This window comes from Sus scrofa, chromosome 9 (assembly GCF_054392235.1).
Source record: "Sus scrofa isolate SSC_HxYL_T2T_F1_AM1 chromosome 9, Sscrofa_HxYL_maternal_Yorkshire_Landrace_v2.0, whole genome shotgun sequence".
In the NCBI taxonomy this organism is placed as follows: Eukaryota; Metazoa; Chordata; class Mammalia; order Artiodactyla; family Suidae; genus Sus; species Sus scrofa.
Window position 1 is genome coordinate 973,463 of NC_139391.1, and position 21,715 is coordinate 995,177.

The 21,715-nt window shown below is 47.7% G+C and overlaps 1 protein-coding gene across 36 annotated transcripts in view; it reads left to right on the plus strand.

Annotated features, from left to right (window-relative positions):
• The window catches only part of STK33 (serine/threonine kinase 33), a 151,433-nt gene that overhangs the window by 103,286 nt on the left and 26,432 nt on the right, over window positions 1–21,715 (plus strand). For 31 of the 36 annotated variants that reach the window (XM_084974879.1, XM_021062263.2, XM_084974880.1 and 28 more), the window contains 3 exons: window positions 5,918–5,993; window positions 9,995–10,107; window positions 10,507–10,592. In XM_084974879.1, coding sequence (XP_084831005.1) covers window positions 5,918–5,993; window positions 9,995–10,107; window positions 10,507–10,592 — 275 coding nt within the window. The remainder of the gene's footprint in view (window positions 1–5,917; window positions 5,994–9,994; window positions 10,108–10,506; window positions 10,593–21,715) is intronic. The other 5 variants (XR_014814454.1, XR_014814456.1, XR_014814457.1 and 2 more) reach the window with 1 other exon arrangement.

A 21,715-nucleotide genomic window follows, 5' to 3' on the forward strand; every position in this document is an offset into this window, starting at 1 on the left:
TTCCAATTAAGTCTTCAATTCGTTTTTAGATTATGTAAATTGTGCAGGGTGTGAGAAAGTAGTCCATTTTGATCATCTTTCATGTAGCTGTCCAGTTTACCCAGCAGCACTTATGGAAGAAGCTGTTGTATATTCTTGCCTCCTTTTCATGCGTTCATTGATCCTGTAAGTGTGAATTCATTTCTGGACTCTCTATTCTGTTCCATTGAGCTGTACGTCTGTTTTTGTGCCAATATCATACTGGTTTGATGACTGTCATTTTGTGTATACTTTGAAATTGAGGAGTGTGATACTTCCAGCTGTTCTTTCTGGAGATTGTTTTGGCTATTCAGGGTGTTTTATATTTCTGTACAACTTTTCAAAGCATTTGTTCTAGTCTGTGAAAAATGCCGTTGGTATTTGGATAGGGATTACACCAAATCTCTAAATTGCCTTGGGTAGTATGATGGTCTTAACAGTATTAATTCTTCCAATCCATGAGGATGGTATATCTTTCCCTCCGTTTGCATGGTCTTCAGCTTCTTTTATCATTGCCTTTCAGTTTTCTGAGCACAGGTCTTTTACTTCCTTGATTAGATTTATTCCTAGGTATTTTATTCTGTTGGATGCATTTGTATATAGGATTGTTTTCTTAATTTCTCGTTCTGATAGTTAGTGGTTGGTAGATAGAAATGGAGTAGGTATCTATACTAATTCCATATCCTGCAACTTTACTGAATTAATTACTTCAACAGTTCTTTGGTGGCATCTTCAGGATTTTCCGTATATAATGTCATATCATCTGTCAACAGTGAGAGCTTTGCTTCTTCCTTTCCAGTTTGGATTCCTTTTCTTTCTTTTTCTTGTCTGATTGCTGTATCTAGGACTTCTAATGCTATTTAAATAAAAGTGACAAGAGTGGGCATCCTTGTCTTGTTCCTACTCTTAGAGGATATGCTTTCAGCCTTTCCCCATTGAGGATGATGTTGGCTGTGGGTTTGTCATTATGGCCTTTATTAGGTCGAGGAGTGTTCCCGCTGTACGCACTTTCTGGAGAGTTTTTAATCATAAATGGAAAAGATTTTTTTTTTTGCCTCTATTGAAATGATTGTATGATTTTTGTCCTTTAGTTAATGTGGTGTATCACAAGATTGATTTGAAGATATTGAACCACCTTGAGTTTCTGGACTAAATCCCACTTAATTATGGTATATGATTATTTTAATGTATAGTCGAATTTGGTTTTATAATATTTTGTTAAAGTTTTTTGCATGTATGTTTATCAGTGAGATTGGTCTGTAATTTTCTTTTCTTTTCTCTTTTTTTGGTCTTTTTGCCTTTTCTGGGGCCGCTCCCTCAGCATATGGAGGTTCCCAGGCTAGGGGTCTAATCGGAGCTGTAGCCACAGGCCTACGCCAGAGCCACAGCAATGTGGGATCCAAACCACATCTGCAACCTATACCACAGCTCACGGCAACGCTGGATCCTTAACCCACTGAGCAAGGCCAGGGATTGAACCCACAATCTCTGGTTCCAAGTTGGATTCGTTAACCAGTGAACCACGATGGGAACTCCCTGTAATTTTCTTTTTTTATGGTATCTTTATCTGGTTTTGATATCAGTGGTGATACTGGCCTTGAGAATGAGTTTGGAAGTATTCCTCCTCTTCAACTTTTTGGAATACTTTGATAAGGATAGGTGTTAACTCTTCTTTAAATGTTTTATAAAATTCACCTGTGAAGTGCCTGGTCCTGGACTTTTGTTTGTTGGGAGTTTTTAAATTACTGATACAGTTTTATTACTGGCAACCAGTTCGCTCATATTTTCTCCTTTCTTCTTGAATTAGGCTTCGGAGATTGTAAGTTTCTAGAAATTTACCCATTTATCCATGTCTTCTTCTAGGTAGTCTTTTTTTTGGGGGGGGGTGCTGCATCCGTGGCATATGGAAGTTCCCAGACTAGGGGTCAAGTTGGAGCTGCAGCTGCCAGCCTACACCACAGCCACAGCCATGTGGGATCCGAGCCATGTCTGCAACCTCTGCCACAGCTCACAGCAATGCCGGATCCCCGACCCACTGAACGAGGCCGGGGATCAAACCTGCATTCTCATGGATACTAGTTGGATTCATTTCCACTGCGCCACAACGGGAGCTCCCTAAGTAGTCCATTTTATTGGCGAATAATTGTTCGTAGTAGTCTCTTATGCGCCTTTGTATTTCTGCATTGTTGGCTGTACCTTTTCTATCATTCTGATTTTATTTATCTGTGTCTCCTTTTTTCCTGGATGCATCCGGTTAAAAGTTTGTCAATTTTGTTTATCTTTTCAAAGAACTAGCTCTTGGTTTCATTGATCTTTTGTGTATCTTTTTGGTCTATTTTATTTCTCATTTGATCTTTTATTATTTCTTTCCTTCTACCACCTTTGAGTTTTGTTCCTTTTCTAGTTCCTTTGTAAGGTTAGAGTGTTCATTTGAGGTTTTTCTTGTTTCCTGAGGTAAGGCTTGTGTCTCTGTGCACCTCCTGCTTAGAACTGCTTTTGCTGTGGCCCATGGATTTGGATTTTCGTATTCCCATTTTTATTTCTCTTTAGGTTTTTATAATTTCTCTTTGACTTCTTCAGGGACCCATTGATTGTTTAGTAGTATATTTTTTAGACTTCATGTTTTTGTGCTTTTTACAGTTTTTTTTCCTTTCCTTTTGCCCAATTGTCTGTGCCTCTATGTATTATATTAGGTATGTTGGTTGCATTTTTTGATCTGGGTGAAGCAGGCTTATATGGGAAGTGTCCTGAGGGCCCAGCAGCACGCTTCCCTCTGGTCCCTGGAGCTGTATGCTCTAGGAGTGACTCCTCCATGTGCTGCATGCCCCCTTCAGCTGTGCTGGGGCCAACTCCAGTGGGCACCCTGGTGGGTGGGGTGGGGCCCTCCCGCAGCCCTGTTGGCTGTGAGGCTGTGCCACGTACAGTGGCTCTGGGCCTGCTGGAAGGTGGTTGTCTTCATGTAAGCGTGGGGCCGTTGCTGGCCTGCTGGTGGGCAAGGCTGTGTTCCAACATGGCTGTCTGTGTGGCACTGGAGGCTTGGTGCTGGTGCTGGTCTGCTGGTGGGCAGGCCAGGTCTCAGCACCTGTCTCCTGGGGGGCGTGGGGCTGGTGGTGCAAGCAGGACGGTGCTGCCCGTACCAGTGTCCACGTGTTAGGATGAACTCCCCAGAAGGCTGCTGCCAGTCCCCTGGGGGAGTCGCAGTTCCCTCCTGCCTCTCTGGGAGGTTCTCCAAGACCAGCAAGTGGGTCTAATCAGGCTCCCTTCAGACTACAGCCTCTGAGCTGGGCTTCCGAGTGCGCGAGATTCTGTGTGCCCCCTGGAAGAGTGGAGTCTCTTGTTTCCCACAGCCGTCCAGCTCTCCTGAACGTAAGCTTGGCCGGACACTCTTCGGGCTTGCCTTCCCGGTGCAGGACCCCCAGGCGGGGTTGCTGGATGTGGGGTCACGACCCCTCCCTGCTCAGGGAGGACCCCTCCCTACTCTGTGGTTTGCTGACCCGGGGCCGTGGGTTCTAGGTGTGCTTCGTCTCGCCCCTGCTACCCACCTTCTCGTGGTCCCTACTTGGTGTCTCCAACTGTGCAACGTCTTCTCTGCTAGTCTTCGGGTCATTCTTGCAGACACGTGTTCTATGAGGGTTGCGATCTTGGTGTGTCCGTGATAGGTGATGAGCTCAGGCCCTTCCTCGTCCTGCAGCGTGGCCACCCAGTCCACGCTGTTAATTTAACTTTGCTTGCTTCTTGGGTTGATTTCTAAGAAAGCTGTTAAAGTCGCTAAGATAGGGCTTTGATAGATTCTTAATGTACTTTTAGTAGATTTCTTGAAAAATATACTTTATTGAAATACAATTTACATACAAGAAAATGCATAGATTTTAAGTGTAAAGTTCACTGGGTTTTGACAGATGCGTAGACTTGTATCATTACCACCCCAATGAAGATAGAGAATTTTTTCTGTCACCCCAGAAATTTCCTCTGTGTCCCTCTCCCAGCCCCCAGTAACCACTGACGCTTGCCAGCCTGTGGCGAATCCACCACTTGACTTAGTGTGGCTTGTCTAGAACTTGATAGAAACCGAATCATAGGTGCATTTTCTTTTGTGTCGTCTGTCTTCTTCTGCTTCATGTAAGTGATTTTGAGACGTATCCATGTTGTTATATCAGTAGTTTATTCATTTTTATTGCCGAGGACTATACCTAGTTCATTGGTTTTTTGCCTGCCTCGTGCATAAAAGTTCTAAATGGTTTTGTCTTATTTGGGAAGAGGCTGCTTTAGATTCTGTTCATATCCTCCGGTTGGCAAAAGACATCTGGTCTGTAGCTACAAGGGGAAAACATAGCCCAGCACCTTGAGTTGGACAACCAGTGAGGGAGCGGGGGAAGGCAGATGGTGTGTGGAGCTCTGCTGATTTCCTAAGTGGCTTCTTGGCACAGCTCTTCTGGCCTCTGCCTCCCTGGGCGGGCTGCGAGGACACTGCGAGTAGAAATGCCCCATAGTTCAGGTGGCTCGGAGAGCGAGGGCTCCGGCTTCCTGGCCCTGCCGTGTGGGGCAGCTGTGCAGAGACGGTGATGGCATCTGATGGCAGAACCTGCGCTCGCCATCGCTGCGCAGCCAGAGAGCAACTGGAGCTGGAAGGAGTCAGCATTTTCAAAGTTTAAGTAGCGCCAGAGAGCCCGAGTACTTGCTGTTAATCAGTTAGGTTCAGGGCTTTGGAGGCAGATCACCCAGTTCGTTAAGTGTCTGCGGTGGAGCCTTGTCTTACTCCTCTGTTGCCTTTGACTCCTTTTTGTTGCCTTCTAGTTCTTTTAGTAACAGGTGGAGGAAACGAAATGTCACTTGTTTTCAGTTGTTAACAAAATGGGTGTGTTGGGAGGCAGGGCGGAAACTTTTCTGAAGGAAAAGACGCCTTTCACAGGGAGGTGCCGTGCGACTGTGTCCTTTTCAGTAAGTCACTTAACACGCATTTCTGAACCGTGGTTTCCCGCTGGCACAGTGCGGCGGATGTCTGTGTGCCCACCTGTCACGGCTCCTGCTGTCATTCGGACACACGACAGCGTCTATACGGAAGGACTCTGAGTTTTAAATCTGCGTTCAGATGTACACACGGACCCTTGAACAACGCGGGTGACTCCGCGAATAAGGCAGACTCTGAGCTCCCTGGGGGCCCCTGGCTGTAGAGGCATAAAGGACACACTCCCGATGTAGCTCACGTGACTTTTTGCAACAGCTAGCCGTTATTCGAAACATCTAATCATTACAAAATGTGCTACATTACAAAAGAAGGGGCTCTGGTGGACCCCTCGTCGTAAGAAGCCCAGAGCCGGCGGGAGGCGCCCCTGGATCCTGGTCCTGCGGCTGCCTGGCTTCCGGACGAACCGACCTCGCTGTCCGGCTCCCTCTCTGCCTCAGGTGTCCCATTTGGAAAACGGGGGGGGGGGTCATTCTTACCGTCATCCGAGGGCTATGATGTTACTGTTGCTGTTACTTGACCAAAGTGATTATAACCGTTTATCTCGGATTTCCACCTACGGGGCTTGCTTTCAGCTGTACCTGCTTAAGGCACGTGTTCGAGTCCGTTTTTGGCAGAGCTGGGATGTTGTCGTCCTCTAAGTACACGATCTGGGCAAAATCATTTCTTAACAGTTTGAAAGAGATGAAAAGTTGTACCGTTAGCTCTGCCGTCTGGGCCGCTGTTCCATCAGAAGCTCAGGGGCGGGAGTGAGGATTCAGCGCCATCAATTGTTACGGCCTGTACATTATTCATTTAACATCTGCTGTTGGTTCTCTTTTTCCCTGTGGGGGAATAAATTACAACACATCAGCACATTTTTCGTGCTTTGTGTTTAAGCATTTAAAAGTCATTTACTGTATTATTAATATTGTCTTATTTCTGCTTGTTTGGCAGCCCCCGAAGTTATCAGCGCCCACGACTACAGCCAGCAGTGTGACATCTGGAGCATAGGGGTCATCATGTACCTTCTGTAAGTAGCCGCTAAATGTACAACTAAGGTGAGCGCACGGCCCCTCACAGTAGATTCCGTAGATTTTTCAGTTAAAACTAATGAGTATAGTTTTAAGAAAGCGACTGAAGAAACAGTTGGAAAGAATTCTGAAAGCGGTCCTGTGAGTCAGGTACATCCGCGTGGGAATTCCTGGGCCAGGGACCAAACCCACAGCACATGGTGACCTGGGCCACAGCGGTGACAACACCAGGTCCTTAACCCGCTGAGCCGCTGGGAAACTCCCCATTGGCTATCATCAGCTGTTGTTCAAGACACTAAATTTTTGACTTTCAGCCTTGCTTTTCCTGGATCATGCACTGCATGATTTGGGCAAAGGGGGAAATGCCTCAATGCCGCCCTGATCCTCTGCCACAAACCAAGAGCGCCTGCCTATTTTCTCAGGAGAGTCGCGGGATCCGGCCCGAGAGCTCCCTGTGCACAGGGCCTAAGTGAGGGGCCGGCAGGAACGAGACGGCAGTGCGGCGCAGGGTCCGGGAGCCTGGTCCGTGGTTCCTGAGCCTCCTAGTGCCGCTGGAAACGCGGGCTCGCTGCTCTCCCTTCTGTTCCACGTGCCCGATGCAGGCAACGCCACGGCCTCTCTTTTCCTTCGAAGTGTCCTCACCTGTTGTTTCGGTTTTCTTGTATCGTTTCTCCTTCTGATCCCTTTTCTAGATTACTTCAGTGGCCTTCGTGTGCCCACCTGCCTCTGATTCCTCCTTCACACAGTTGTCAGGGTTGTCTTTTTAAATCACAAGTCCGATTGCACTGCTTTCCTGATTAACAGCCTCTGACAGGGCTCCTTTGCGGTAGGAGAAGGCCGGCACCCTGCATGCCTTCCACGGCCCGGCTCCGGCATGCCTTCCTGTCTCGGGGACGTGTGTGTGTGTGTGTGTGTGTGTGTGTGTGTGTGTGTGTGTGTGTGTTCGTTCCTGCGAGCGCTCTCTCTGTGCTGGGGGCCACTCCGGGCTCGGGACTCACACACCCTGAGCTGGTGCCTCTGGGCCTTTGCTCATCTGGTTTCTCCGCCTGGGTGTTCTCTTTCCCTCGCTCCTGACCTCTGTCCTGGGTGCGTCCCGCTCACACACCAGCAGCTTCCAGGTCCCTCGTTCCTGCTCTCCCGGCAGAGTTAGTGCGCTCATCACGCACGTGTATGCTTCCCCCACACTCCGCAGGGGGTTTCAGCCAGAGTACAAAGACGCAAAACAGAGACGTTGAAAGAGAAGTGAAGTAAGACTGTTTCGTTACGCAAGTCTGCACGTGTATAAGTTTGACAGAATTAATGGTCACTTTTGTGTGTTCTTATAGCTCTTTGAAAAACCAGACTGTGGTTTTATGAAATCTGGGTTCTTTGCTCCAAATTCCACGAAGGACAGAGATTTTATATTATTCATCTCTGTGTACCTGGTACCTGGTACAACAGTGGGCGTGTAGTTGATGCTTCATACACGTCTGTGAGGCTGGATTAAAGGGACTTGTCTAAGAGCTGTTCTGAAAGGCTAGGGTCGTCGTCCTGCCTCCTGGTGAATGGGGACGTTTCCGCGTTGCTGCATCATCAGCTTTACCGTCAGCTCGCGGAGTTCCCTGTGCGCTGCCTCTTCCAGACCGTTTCTGAGTTTGGACATCACGGCGGCTACATTTCACAGCTCTGTGAAATGGACACACGCGGCCCTAGAGACCAGGGCGTGTGGCCGTGGCTGCGACTCAGGGGTCCGCACACGCCCCTGCTTGGACTGCGGAAAGCGCAAATGTCGCCGCAAAGGCTCTGATCCCTGTTTTGTGCTATTAGACTCAGATCATAACAGTTCTGAGCCTTGGCTTTGAGTTAGGAAGGTAGCTATTTAAAATGAGAGTTTTATACTCTCGAGACCTTCTAGACAACACGAGTGGAGCAGGCTGCGTGTAAATCTCTCATTCCTACGTTCGTGCGGCATATCCGCTGCCTTCCTAGTTTGAATTTGGTATTAAGGAAAATGATTCTGTCTTACACATCCGAAATTTTTTTCTCCAATTTGAATTTTTCTGCTTCTGAGCATGACTGCGTATCCTGACAATGATGTCTTTTTTCTTTCGCGTAGACTCTTGTTTAGCTAATCCGTGCCTGTTTGTTAATCTGCCGGCGCCCAGTGGTCTTACTGGTAATTTCCTCCGCCAAGGGCACAGACACGTCACCTTCTCCAGGGGGATTATCTTCTTGTGTCTCAGTTTCCCCTGATTCCTCGCTGCTTAACTGGACAATGGTGACATGCTTCCTCAAGGTGAAACTAACAGAAATACTCTTAATGGACGCCACCTTTTGCTGTTCTGATTCCCATGAAACAGAAAATAATGGGAAGGCTTTGAGAGGCATTTTTCATGTCTTGAGTTTCCTTTTCTGGATGCGCAGAAAATTGCTGTCGTAGAATTTCACATGCTGCTGACTGACCCACCATTGGATAAATTTTGTGTAAGTAAAATCGCAAAGGACCGAAAAGAGTGGCATTGTTTAAACACAGCCCTTGAGTGACAGTCATGTGGCAGTTAGGCCGTGCAGGAGCAACCCAGACATTGGTACGTGTGCACATCGCTGGCTGTTCACAGACTCGATGAGCTGGGCTTCTGCTGGCCTGGGCTCCTTATAAGAGGTGGTGATCCGGCTTTTTTTAAATTGCATTTAAAACTAAACAATAGTGAGGCAGGTAAGATCAGAGGGAGAAGGGTCAGAACGAGCTGGAGAAATGGAAAGTAGTGAAGGGAGAGTTTGCAGAACAATTTGATAAATACTCCACTTTCAGCGGGAACCTTTTGGTAAATGAAAAGCTCTGCCGTCCAGCCTCTTCTGGCAAACTGCCAGCATGAAAACAGCGTGTGTCCCCTCGGGGAGTCATTCTCATCAGACTCGCCATCGTGGGCTGTATTTACCGAATTTAGATGTGTCCAGAAAGAACTTAAAGAAAAACATCACTAAACAACAACCCATGTGCGTCTGTTAAGAGGCGTGGAATCACTGCACGTGCGTGCATCACAGCCCCGCACTTGGGAAGCGCGATGGAACCATACCGTGCTGTCCTTCCAGAAGACAGCAGAGCGATATCCTGAGCGTGGAAGGAAGACCTGCAGAGCGGCCTCTGGGCCGAGTCTGGGCCCAGCTTCTGTCGGGTGTCACGGGGGACATTGGCCGTTTCCAGGGTTGCCGGCAGCTGCCGGGCTGGGCAGCATGGCTGGTGGCCCGCAGTTGCGACTTTGAAGCATGTTTTCATAGTCTGGGGCTGGACCCCCGGGAGCATGGGCCTTCGGTGCTCTTTGGACAGCACAGTAGTTCCATGGAAGCGCTTTTAAAGACGAGGGGTCCTTTACGGATAAGCCCCTGTTTGCTGTGCGTCGCCGCCCTCGGCGTTACGGTGTGGGTCCTTTGCACGTGCTCACCTCTTACCCTTCCCGACCGAAGGGTCAAATCGCCATCACCTGCAGTTCCTCCTCCATATTTTCTTCGCTTTTTGTAAAGTCGTGGCCATTTTAATGCGTGTTTAGCTTCGACTCAGGCCCCGGGGTCCTTCTTACTGCCACTAACGCGTGTGTGGTGTTTCGTCCCGCGGTCCTTGGCTGATAACTCGGCGCATCTCTCTGCAAATCCAGCTTGAATTACGTGCCCGGGGCCCTGCCGACCCCGGGCTCACGGCGACGTCTTTCTCCTCCGGCGCCTCCACTGTTACTGTGCGCGTGAACCCCACCCCTGTCTAGATTTTAACCCCGTTGCAGCGTAGTGTGTCCCCACCAGGCAGAGCTTTGGGTCCCCTGCGGATCCGGAGGGGCCCACGTGAACGAGAGCCTCGCCCCGAGAAAAGGCCTCGGCTCCCGTTTCCACACCCAGACCCCTGCCCCCCCGCCCCCCTCCCTTCCCCGGGGAGCCCCCTCCCCCCAGGTCTCGTGGAAACGAGCCTTTTGCTGTCCTAATTCTGCCTCTTTCTGAAACAATCTGAACGGACCTGTTGCCTGCGTTGCAGATTGTGTGGGGAGCCGCCCTTCGTGGCAAGCTCAGAAGAGAAGCTTTTCGAGCTGATAAGAAAGGGGGAGCTGCGTTTCGAAGCTGCCGTCTGGGATTCCGTCAGCGACGCCGGTGAGTGGGGACGCGTCGTCGTCGTACTGACGCCATCGTGTCCTCAGACAGCGGGCCCGGGATTCGGACTCCTTGGTCTCTTTTCCGTCCTTACATTTACTTGTGGAAAGAGTGGCATTTGCGGTTGTTGCGGCCGAGGCTTTCCGCAAAAGCAGAAAACTACACGGTGAAGCTCGAAGATTTTCACTGGAGACGTAAACCAGGTAACCGGGCGGCAAGGCCTCACTTTAGGCCTTAAGCTTCATCTCGTAGTCGCCACTGGTACTGATGGCGTTTATTTTACAACCCACATCTTTCCTCCAGGCAGCACCGACGTCGTCCTAAATAAATTGGGAAATGTATGGTATGAATTGTAATGAAGATAAATAAGATTTTTCAGGATTTTTCCCTTATTTGCAGCTAAAAGCGTTTTGAAGCAACTTATGAAAGTAGATCCGGCTCACAGAATCACAGCTAAGGAACTGCTAGATAACGAGTGGTTAACGGTAAGTTGCAGCCTTACTTCTGTTGGCACCCCGTCATCGCGTGTTGGTTTTCACTTGGCCTTGTGGTTTATGTGTGGTCTTCTTACAGCGGTCGTGTGGTTTCAGCTTCTGACAACTTAAAACATTATTGAGTGGTGCTGACATTTCCAAAGTGGGTATTTTCAGATTGTTGAAGTCACGACCCCAGTTGCTTGCATGTGTTGGCTCTGCTCTCGCATCAAGTCCAGTAGAAGGGGCTGAGACACGTCCGTTATCGAGCCGTGGGGTATGAAGTGGTCCGTAGAGCTTAGTGAGCCAAGCACTGGAACCACCACTTCTTTTATGAGATAGTGTTATTTCAAAGAGCAAGGTACAAATAATGTGTACAGAATATACAGTTGTGTAAATTTTAAAAAACCAAGCACCGTGGACCATCCATCCACTTCTCTTTCAGCTTTTAAGATGCAAAGAGTCTTCAGGACTTGGGAAAGCCGAGGTCATCTAGCAGTGGCTGCTGCCTGGCTTGAAATCCTGAGCAATGATTCATTTACAAGTTGCTTTTCCTGCCTTAGACCGGTGCCCCAGGCAGAGGCCCTGTGTCGAACTGGCCTTTGTAACCCTGGACCTTTGTATCCCTGTTGCCTGATGACAACAGGCACTCTGGGGAGGCTGCTACTTGCGCTCAGTATCTGTGCCCTTTCTCTTCCCTGGTGATGAGAATCCCGACGTTTAGCCGATGGCACTGCTGTCTGGTCTTCTCTGCACGTCATCCCCCGTCTTTGCTAGTTATCATGCCGGTCGGTGTGGTTTAGGTGCGAGTGCGAGTGTCCTTGTGCGGAGGGTGTGGCGTTCCCCGTACCCATCCTCTTTCCCGGCGCCTGGAATGCAGCTGCGATGGATGGCGTGCGAGTGGCCGTTGTCGCCCGTGAAGTGGGATTTGTAAGCAGCATGGCAGAGCGGCAGGGCACAAGGAGGCCGAGCCCTTGGTGTTCCGAGCTGCCAGGCCAGCCCTCCACCGCCTGCCTCTAGACTTTGTAGCATGAGCAGGGAACGAACTTCCGCCTCCCGGAGCCACTGTAAAAGCAGGCAGGTGAGCTTTAGTGAGTACAGTGCTCCACTCGTAATTGCTGAGTCCGCAGATGGCTCAACAAGTGAATACGTCTGTAGGTATCTCAGAAAATGGGAGTTGAGATGGGAGGTTTCTAGAGACATAAGAATATTGTCAAGCAGGACTTCTCTCTGATGCCTCTGCTACTCGCTGGACGCGGTGCGTTGGGTTCTGGAGGCACGTGATAAACTGCAGGAGTATTACTGAGAGGTGGTGGCTTGGGAGGGAGCCGTGGAGTTGGAGAGAGACACATGTGATGTATTTTCAGGTGTAGTTGACAGGACGTGCTGATGGATTAGGTGAGGGACGTGCATCGGGGTGCATCAGGGATGATTCCTAGATTTCGCTTTAACAGCAGGTTGGATGCTGGTGCTGCAACCAGCTGGTGCTCTGTCGGGAGGTGTGGACGACCGCAGGAGAAATGGACTTTTTTCCCGGGGGCAGAGTCGTGAGTCAAGAGTTCCCTATTAGACATGCTAAATTTGAGGTGCCCCCGTGGCTTTCAAGTGGGGATAGCGACTCGATCGCTGAATGTTCGCGTCTTGCCCTGGACGCGTGTGAGCTGGAGGTGGGGGTTCGCGCGTCATGAGTGTGTAGACACCCCGTAAAGCCAGGGGGCTGGAGAGAGAAGTTAGGAAGAAGACAGAGGAAGGACGAGCGGCCACAGCCCCCGCCTTAGGCACAGTGACATCGAGCCAGGAGCCAGCAGGAGGCTGTTAAGGGAGGAGCGGACAGGGAAGGAGGCCACGTGGGAGCCTGGGGGCCAAGGCAGGTAAGGGGAGAACTATTTGAGAGAAAGCAAGAGCCGTCGGTTCTAGGTAGATGCTGCCGAGAGGTGGAGGTGAGAGTGAAAGTATTTTCACGAGGCGGCCGACAGAGGGGTGGGTGGTGACCCCGAAGGCCCAGAGCAGGGAGGGCCCTACGTTCAGCGGGACACTGCTCTTTTCAAATGTTCCCTGATTCTCCGCTGGCAACTTCTCATCATCTTTTGAATAATATTTTTTTCTTTAAGGAAAAACAATGTCTCCACTCACAGTGGGTTCCCCGGCCCCGCCTGTGCCTGTGTTGAGCCCTGAAATGGTTCTGTGCACGAGGTCTTTCTGGCCTAACGTAATTGTGCAGGTGAGTTAGCAGCTAGATCGTTGCAAAAGGACTGAGGAGACTCTAGTGCAGCAAAATACGAAACTGCGCAGCAGATGGTGTGCCTTAGAAATCTCTCCCGTTTCAGCGTCGCTCAGCATTCGGGTTTGGCCATTTAGTTATTTGTTTTCTAATTAGTACGACTCTATTTCTGGCTTTGGTCACTTTTCCAGAAGCCTCTGTAGCATTTGCCTCTGTGTCGTCGTTGCCGCGTGGGTAGAGGAGTGACAGGCAGCGTGTGCTCTGTCGGACGGTCCCGAGGAGCTGGGTCGGGGTGGGGGGTAGAGAACCGGCATCTGGAAGGCACAAAGCCTCGTCTTCTCTGCCACGAGGGCGTCCTTCCTGGGACTCACACCCGCCGCTTGAACAACCCGAAGGGGACGTGTCCGTTCTCTCGGCGCCTGCAGCGTCGCAGCCAGAGTTGTCCTCCGGTGCTGCCCCTCAGCACGGTTCCTCTCCAAGAGCCTTACTGGGTGGGAAAGGTGCTGTGGTTCGGCCTGTACAGTGGGCGTTTTGAAATCCGGCGCCTGTCCGAAAAGACAGCTGTCGTTGTTTCTCTGTGTACGTTTGAGCAGAGGAGTCTTGAAGGGACAGTGTCGTCCTGATTTCAAACGTCGGAGACCAGGAGCAGCGGGGCGACGCCGCCGCGCCAGGAGGCTGCCCGTTCGCCTCTTTCGCTCCCTCTTCTCTTCCGCCCTCCTCGGGCCGCCGGCGGTCCCGGAGTCATCCCTTCTGGGGAGGGGCTGGCAGGCGCCCTTGGGTTTTCCTTCAGGCCCCTGGTCACACCTGACGCCAAGCATTTGCGGGGCTGACGAGCGTCCCGGGGTTGGCAATGCCTGCTCACAGCGACCGCCCTGCAGTGAAGTAGGGACGCGTGTTTCTTCTGTGGCCTCAAAAGGCAGTTTCCCGACCTGCGCGCTGTTGGTATCAGGCCGTAATTCCTTCCGCAGATTCTTTTGGGTGCCTGCCAGGCACCGGGCCTGTGCCAGGTAGTAAAATACAGTGAAAGCCAGGTAGGACTTGGTCTCTGCCGTGGGGAACTTGAAACCCAGTCAGGGAAACCAGCCGTGCCTACGGTACAGCGCGAGAAGATGGTAAATGACGCAGGAAATTTGCACACGACCAGAGAGGTGCGGAGGCACGCAAGCGGGAAATCAGGAGGTTTGGCTTGATGGGCAGAGAGGATGCCTGAAGGAAATACGTGGGAAATGAGTCTTTTTGAAAGTGAAGAAAATGCTGGGGGGTCTTGAGTCCTAAGCTGAAGAGATTTAACTTCCTGCCCTAGAGAGTGGAGAGCAGTTGTTTCCTCCTGGAGAAGAAGGAAGTTACTGTTCTAGTGCATCCTGAGCGCCTTGCAGGTGGCTCATTTTAAGTGGGACACAGTCGCCTAAAGGCCTGCATTGGTTTTAATGCGTGTCTTCCGATTTGAATCTGTCAGGTGTGATGGGCACAAGGAGGGTAAAACGGAGCCTGGCCCGCTGAGGACGCTACCGCGGGTCGCAGTGTGTTTGCCGTGTGGTCACACTTTCCAAGGCCCTTGTGACGCAGGGCGGATCTGACTCCAGACCCTGTGCCCGTGTGTGAACAAGGCCCTTGTTCACTCATTCACACACCACCCCTCGGTTCAGTCAGCAGCATTTGACTTCAGCATTGCCATGTGCGCTGGGTGCAAGAGAATGAAATTTTCTGGTGCCTAACGAACCATTGGGGTTTTTTTCATACCGTATGTTTTTATCTTAAATATATTAAGACTCTTACCTTTATTTGTAATTTTTTTTTTTTTTTGGTCTTTTAGAGCCCCACTGCGGCACGTGGAGGTTCCCAGACTAGGGGTCCAATTGGAACTACAGCTGCCGGCCTACACCACAGCCACAGCAACGTAGGATCCAAGCTGCCTCTGCGACCTACACCACAGCTCACGGCATTGCCGGATCCTTAACCCACTGAGCGAGGCCAGAGATCGAACCTGCAACCTCATGGGTGCTAGTCAGGTTCGCTAACCCCTGAGCCATGACGGGAACTCCTCTTACCTTTATTTTACTGTTTTTAGTTACTCTTAAATTCTGAATTATCTTATGTATGTAAATATACTTATGAGGCCCTGTTTAATGAAGGTTTTTGTAAGAATTATGTTAAAAAGAAGCTCATGACCCAGGAACCTTGGGGATTTGCTCAATATGAGGTAATTGATTTATACCTAATAGTTGAAACAAGCATTTACTGAATTGCTGCTATGTGCTGCTGAGGATGCCAGGATGAGGCTGACACAGTCCTTTTTTGCAGATTCCCTACAGCCCAGGGAAGGGTTTAAAACACAGGCAGCAGAGTTCCCACTGTGGCTCAGTGGGTTAAGAACCCAGCATGGTCTCCGCGAGGATGCTGGCTTGATCCTTGGCCTCACTTAGTGAGTTAAGGATCTGGTGTTGCCGCAGAAGTGGCTCAGGTCTGATGTTGCTGTATGTGTGTACGTGTGTGTGTGTGTGTGTGTGTTTAAAATAGAGATACATTCTCTAGGAGTTACATAGTATGTAACGGGATACACTCCATAAGGTATATAAATAAATACCCTGCGTAAAACATGTACTATATATAAATATTGTATCCACCCAGATCACTCTACGAGGGTCGGAGGGACAAAGGAGAGACCTCCCCCAGGTTCTGCTGTGATCCTGGTACCCGGGTGCTTTTCGGTAGCATCCCTTGTCAGGCACAGGCAGCATAAAGTCCTCCCGCGCCAGAGGCAGCTCTGACTTGCCTGGACGGCGCCCACGCAAAGAAGGCTAGAGCTGCCCGTGCATCTCACACTCGCCTCCCAGACGCGGCTCGGATCCGGCTCTGCCCTGGCTGTGGTGGAGGCCGGCAGCCGCAGCTCCGATTCCACCCCTCGCCTGGGAACCTCCATACCCCCAGGTGCAACCATTCAAAACAAAACCAGAACACTAATACATTGAACAACTGTGACTCCCCTCTGGTGCTTTTAGGTTGAGCCTAACTCAGGAGTGTCAAAGTCGGCAAGGCGAACGTACTTAAGAGATAATAGGGCGGCAGTGACGACTCACAGCCAGAGGTTACATGACGAAAGAGAACCGCGTAGGGCTGTTTGGGTGTAGCTGTGGAATGAAGAGGCAGCTGCGGAGTTCCCACTGGGGCGCAGCGGGATCAGCAGCGTCTCTGCAGCGCCAGGGCACAGGTTCGATCCCCAGCCCAGCACGGTGAGTTAAAGGATCCGGTGTTGCCACCGCTGAGGCGTAGGTCACAACTGTGGCTCGGATCTGATCCCTGGCCCCGGAACTCCAGGTGCTATGGGATGGCCAGAAATGAAATGAGTTGGTTAAAAGGGAATGCGGTTGTGTAGGGTAAGTAGTGAACTGTGCGCCGCTGAAGAACGAACTAAAACACTAGATGATCAGATTGTGGAACTGGAATAGAGCTTTATAGAATGGAACAGGTAAAGATAAAAAAAATCGAAAATATAAAGTTAAGCTGTTAGAGTTGAAGGGAAAGTTCCAAATTCCATATATTGGGAGTCTCAGAGAAAAAAAAAAGGTTGGAGGAGGGAGTCTTTATAATAGAGATAACTCGTCAGAAATAAAGAAAGAAGAGAGACTTTAGCTTCAGATGGGTGATAGGCTACCAACCAGGGGAGAAGACGAAAAACTGATGAAATGAATAATGAGATTTAAGAACATCAGAAACAAAGAGAAAATTCTAAGTGTCCCCAGAAAGAAAGAGGGATACTATGTAAAAGAGACCAGGAATCCCATGGGCATCGTTTCCGTAGCAACATCAGATGCAACCGCAAGTGATGCTTGTGCGTGTGTTAAAGGAAAGGCGCTTTCACTTGCGAACTTTCATCCATGTCAGCTGTCAATCAAGTGAAAGGGAACCATCAGAAATGTTTTCAGATATATAAGCCTTCAGTTTGCCCCGTAAGGCCTGGACTTCACACACGCGATAGGAGTAATTAAATAGGACAAAGAGATCCAGTAGCCGAGCCTTGAGCCGTGTGCACCAAGAGTCTTTCCACACCCTGAGAGCGTTTGTTGGTGTCTGGAGAAAGAAAAGGACCCAAGAAGAAGAGGAGAAAGTAGGTTCACAATAACCCAGGGTTCAAATGTGACATAACAGCCACTGACAAGCCCTGAGAAGAGCGAGGGCGCGGTGCGCTCAAGGGCGCTGAGCTGGGCGATGTGGATACCCGACTTCCAGAGCTGCAGCGGACTGAGAAACAAAGCATGGAGCTAATTGAAGTAGTAAATGAGAATGGCAGGAAGGAGACCAGATGTGAAAGCGATTGCAAGTGAATGGGTTAGAAATACCTGTTAAAAGACCTACTGTCAGGTTGAAGTGTTGAAATCTAGCTAACTTCTCTTTACAAGAAGCGCGTCTGGAGCATAAGGACCAGAAATATTCAAAGAAAAAGACTGGAAAAGAACCCATCAGGCAAATACTAACCAAAGAAAGCCTGTGTAACTGACTTAGTATCAACTAATGCACCTTAACACGGAAAAATCGTCCTTAGAGATAAATAAAGTCACTTTATAATGAAAAAATTTCAATTTAAACAGCCTATATAATGTTTAAACATGCAGGCAACTAATAAAATAACCTGAACAATATATATCACAAAGTGACAAAATTATATGGAGAAATGGGCAAATTCACTATCATAGTGGGAGATTTTAACATACTTCTCTCAACTACTCATACGTGAAACAAACGAAAACAAAGGGGTATTTTAACAACACAACAAGCTTATCCTCGTGGACACATATACGGTTCTGCATTCAGCACTTGGAGAATGTATGTCTTTCTTAAGCACATGTGGAACATTCACCAAAATTGATTTGACCAGGACGCAGGCAAGCCTCAGCAAATTTCACCCGGATTATGTGCTCTAGCAATACACAATTAAGTTAAAAGTTAATAACAATAAGGTTAAATATTTGCACATATTTGGAAATTAAATAATATGCTTCTGGGTAAGTCACGGGTTAAAGAATAAATACCACTGAGAAAAAAAATTAGCTTCTAGAACTAGATGGTAATGAAAATACAGCAGATCAAAACTTGCAGGACGCAATCAAAGAGCATTTCAGCAGATGGTTATCAGTCTAAAATATTTACATTAAAAAGGAAGAAAGGCTAAAAAAGAGCTGTATACCTACCATAAAATTGCAGAAAAAAATCCCAACAGAATATACTTAAATAAAGTAGTGGAAAAATAAAAGTAAGTGAAAATAACCTAAATAAAAGCAAAAGTTTGAAAGAGATGATCAGCTTAACCAATACGTGAGTCTTTGAAAAGACCAACACACAAATAAATCTTTTGCAAAAGTAAGAAATAGAGAAGACAAAAATAATATTGATTATTACACAGATAAGGCAGACATGAAAAGGATGACGATTGAAAAGATAAGGGAATAACACCAACGATAAATCTGAAAACTTGGGCAAATGGGCAAAATTTCTTTTCCCAAAAATCGCTTTTCCTAGAAAAATATAGCTTCATAAAATTGTCTCAAGAATATGTAGAAAACTTGAATTGCCTGGTAATTATTAAAGAAATTGAAAAGGTAGTTTAAAATCTTCCGCAAGGAAACCCCAGACCTAGATGACCTTGCAGATTAGCTTTAGCAAAAACGTTCATCTCAGGTTTATACCGCTCCTCCTCCCATGCTCCTGAAGGAGGGAATTTTCTCTGATTTATCCCGGGAGTCTAGTATAACTGTATACTCTATTGTAACAAAATTAGGCCAGTGGAAACCAAACATATGAAAAAAGAGAATGATTCCTTTCACTTAATATAGATATAAAACCATAAACAAAATATTAGCAAAGGGGATCCAACTGTGTATTTAAGAAGGTGATAATCAGGCTGAATTTTCCCTAAGAATTCAAGGATGGTTTGATTTCAGAAAAAAGAAAAATCTGTAAACGTAGGCATAATTCTCTGGTGGCCCAGGGCTGAAGAACTTGACGTTGTCCCTGCTGTGGCTCAGGGGACGGCTGTGGCTGGGAAACTTGTACATATCATGGCCATGGCCAAAAGAAAGTCTTTTTAAAGAAAAATCTATAAATGCAAATTCTCACATTATCACATTAAAGGAGAAAAAGCATATGATCATTTCAAAGGAAACACTTGTAATAAGACTCAACAATCATAGTTTAATTAGGAATAGAAGAAAACATCCTTACTCTGATAGAAGATTACACCAAATGTCACATTACTTTTTTTTTCGTTTTCACCAAATGTCACATTACTTTTTTTTTCGTTTTAGGGCCACATCTGCAGCAAGCTCCCAGGCTCGGGGTCAAATTGGAGCTGCAGCTGCCAGCCTGAACCACAGCCACAGCAACACAGGATCTGAGCCACATCCGCGACTTACACCACAGCTTGTGGCAACACTGGGTCTTTAACCCACTGAGCAAGCATAGGGATCAAACCCACACCCTCACAGAGTCTAGTCAGGTTCTTAACCCAAGGAGCCACAATGGGAACTCTGCAAATATCATTTTAAATGGAAAAAGTGAGAAGCATTTTCTTTAACACTAAGAACTAGTCAAGGAAGTCAGCTTTCAGGGTTTTTCCCTAACATTATTGAGCATAGTCAAGACAGATAAAGTCGTGAGACTTGGAAAGTAGGAATGAAACTTTTCTTATTTATTAGCCAAATGGTTCGAAGTGATGGTCGCGCTGAGCCAGGTAGGCGGCTGTGAGGCTGATACACATCAACACAGAAACGTCAAATCAACACATTGTGCACCTTCAATTTCCACCACGTTACATGTCAATTATATCTCAGTAAAGTTGGCAAAAAAGATTAATATGCTAAGTCAATTGCACTAGCAACCAGCAATAGAAAATGTTAAAAAAAAAAAGACATGTAAAATAGTTTCCAAGAATATATACTTTCTAGGAAGAAATTTAGCATTAGATTTGTAGGACTTCTTTGGGGAAAGTTATGAAATTTTATTGGAAAACAGTGAAGAAAACTTAAGTGTACAGATACACCCTACTCGTAGGTCAGGAGACTTAGTCACATAAAACTAGTTTTCCTCATATTGACATTCATATACGGTGCAAATCCAATCCAAATTCCACAGCTTTCCTGACCCTAAAGTTGATATGGAATCACAGAGGCTCGGAAATGGCCAAGACATTTCTGAACGTTTTACTGTAACAGGTATCCAGACTTAGGAAGCTGTAGTAGTTACAGCACAGTGTAATCACGGTGCCATGATACGCAAATTGACTAGTGGAGTAAAATAGAGAGCACAGAAACTTATCCATGCACATCTGGAACTTTTATGACAGTGGTAGTGGAGCAGATCCGTGCAAAAGCAGAGACGATTCGATAACCAGACTGGAAGAAATGATTGTACATGTTAAAAATGACTTTGGGTTCCTGTCTCACACCGTAGGCAAAACCTGGCTTGCGCCCGAATCAAGGACTTAACTGGGGCAGATTTATGTTTAAGTTTTGGTGGAAATTACGGGTGACGATCTTTTGGACTTTGGGGGGTGTAGAAAAGGATTTTATAAGCAAGATACCAAAGGCACTAACGTAAAAGAAATGATAGATAAACTGGGCACAGGTGAGTCTTCAGAACTTCTGTTTATACATCAATACCTTAGGGTGAGTCGATAGGCTATAAATTAGGAGAAGGCTCTTGTAATCCAAATAACCAACGAAGGATTCATATGATGAAATCTCAGTAATTCTTACACATCAGTACAAAGAGGACAAGAGACGGGACCAGGTATTTTTACAAAAAAGACCTACCTTTGGTTGATTTAAAAAAAAAAAATTTCCTAACAAAGTCATGTCAGTGGTTTTCTTTCACAAGTATAGCAAATGTGGAGAGCAGCCGAGGTTGGTATTGATATTCTTATTCCTTAAGAGAAAGCAGCCCGGGAAATTTGGGAATTTACCCTTATTCCAGAAGTGCGTTTCCAATTGTCTGCCAAGAATCTCTAGCTGGAAGTGTCGCCGAGCCTTCGATACTGTGACGCATGTTTGAAAGCTGCTAGTAGAGTAGATGCGGTTCTTTAAATTTCCCATCACAAGGAAAACAGTTTTAACTATGGGAGGTGATGGATGTAGTGACTGAACTTACTGTGGGGATCATCTCACGATACATAGATGTTTTAACTCAGTATGTTGCACACCTTGTATTTATGCAATGTTAAAAGTGTATGTCCATTATATCTCGATAAAGCTGGAAAGATAAAAACCATCTATTCCAAACCAGCAGTCATGCAACTGGGCTCTGTGTACGCCTGCCGCACACAAAGCCTTCCCAAGGGACAGCTTGCAGGGAATCAGTGTCAAGACACTCAATTTCCAATCACCTGTTCTTTTCCAAAAGTCACCTGTTTGAGCAAGGATTTGCACACTACTTCTTGCCATGTTCTTTTCCTTTTTTTTTTTTCTTTTTCAGGGCCTCACGTGCAGCATGTGGACGTCCTCCAGCCAGGCGCTGAATCAGAGCTGTAGCTGCTCGCGTGCACCACAGCCACAGCCACGCTGGATCTGAGCCGTGTCTACACCTACACCACAGCTCACGGCAAGGCTGGATCCTCAACGCACTGAGCGAGGCCAGGGATCAAACCCACATCCTCATGGATACTAGTCGGATTCCTAGCTCACTGACCCACAGCAGAAACTCCCATGTTCTTTATCTTAGGTCAGCTTCTCACAGTGCTTGTATTGTAATATATTTATTTGTGTCTGCGTCCTCATGGATGCTCGTTGGGCTTGTCACCGCTGAGCATGACGGGAACTCCAACACAGTTGCTTGCTTGCTTTATCGGTCACTGTTAGCCTTCTGTGCTGCTGCCTTGGACTCCCTGAGCCCATCAGGGCATGTTTGGTGATTTTACTGGGTGCTT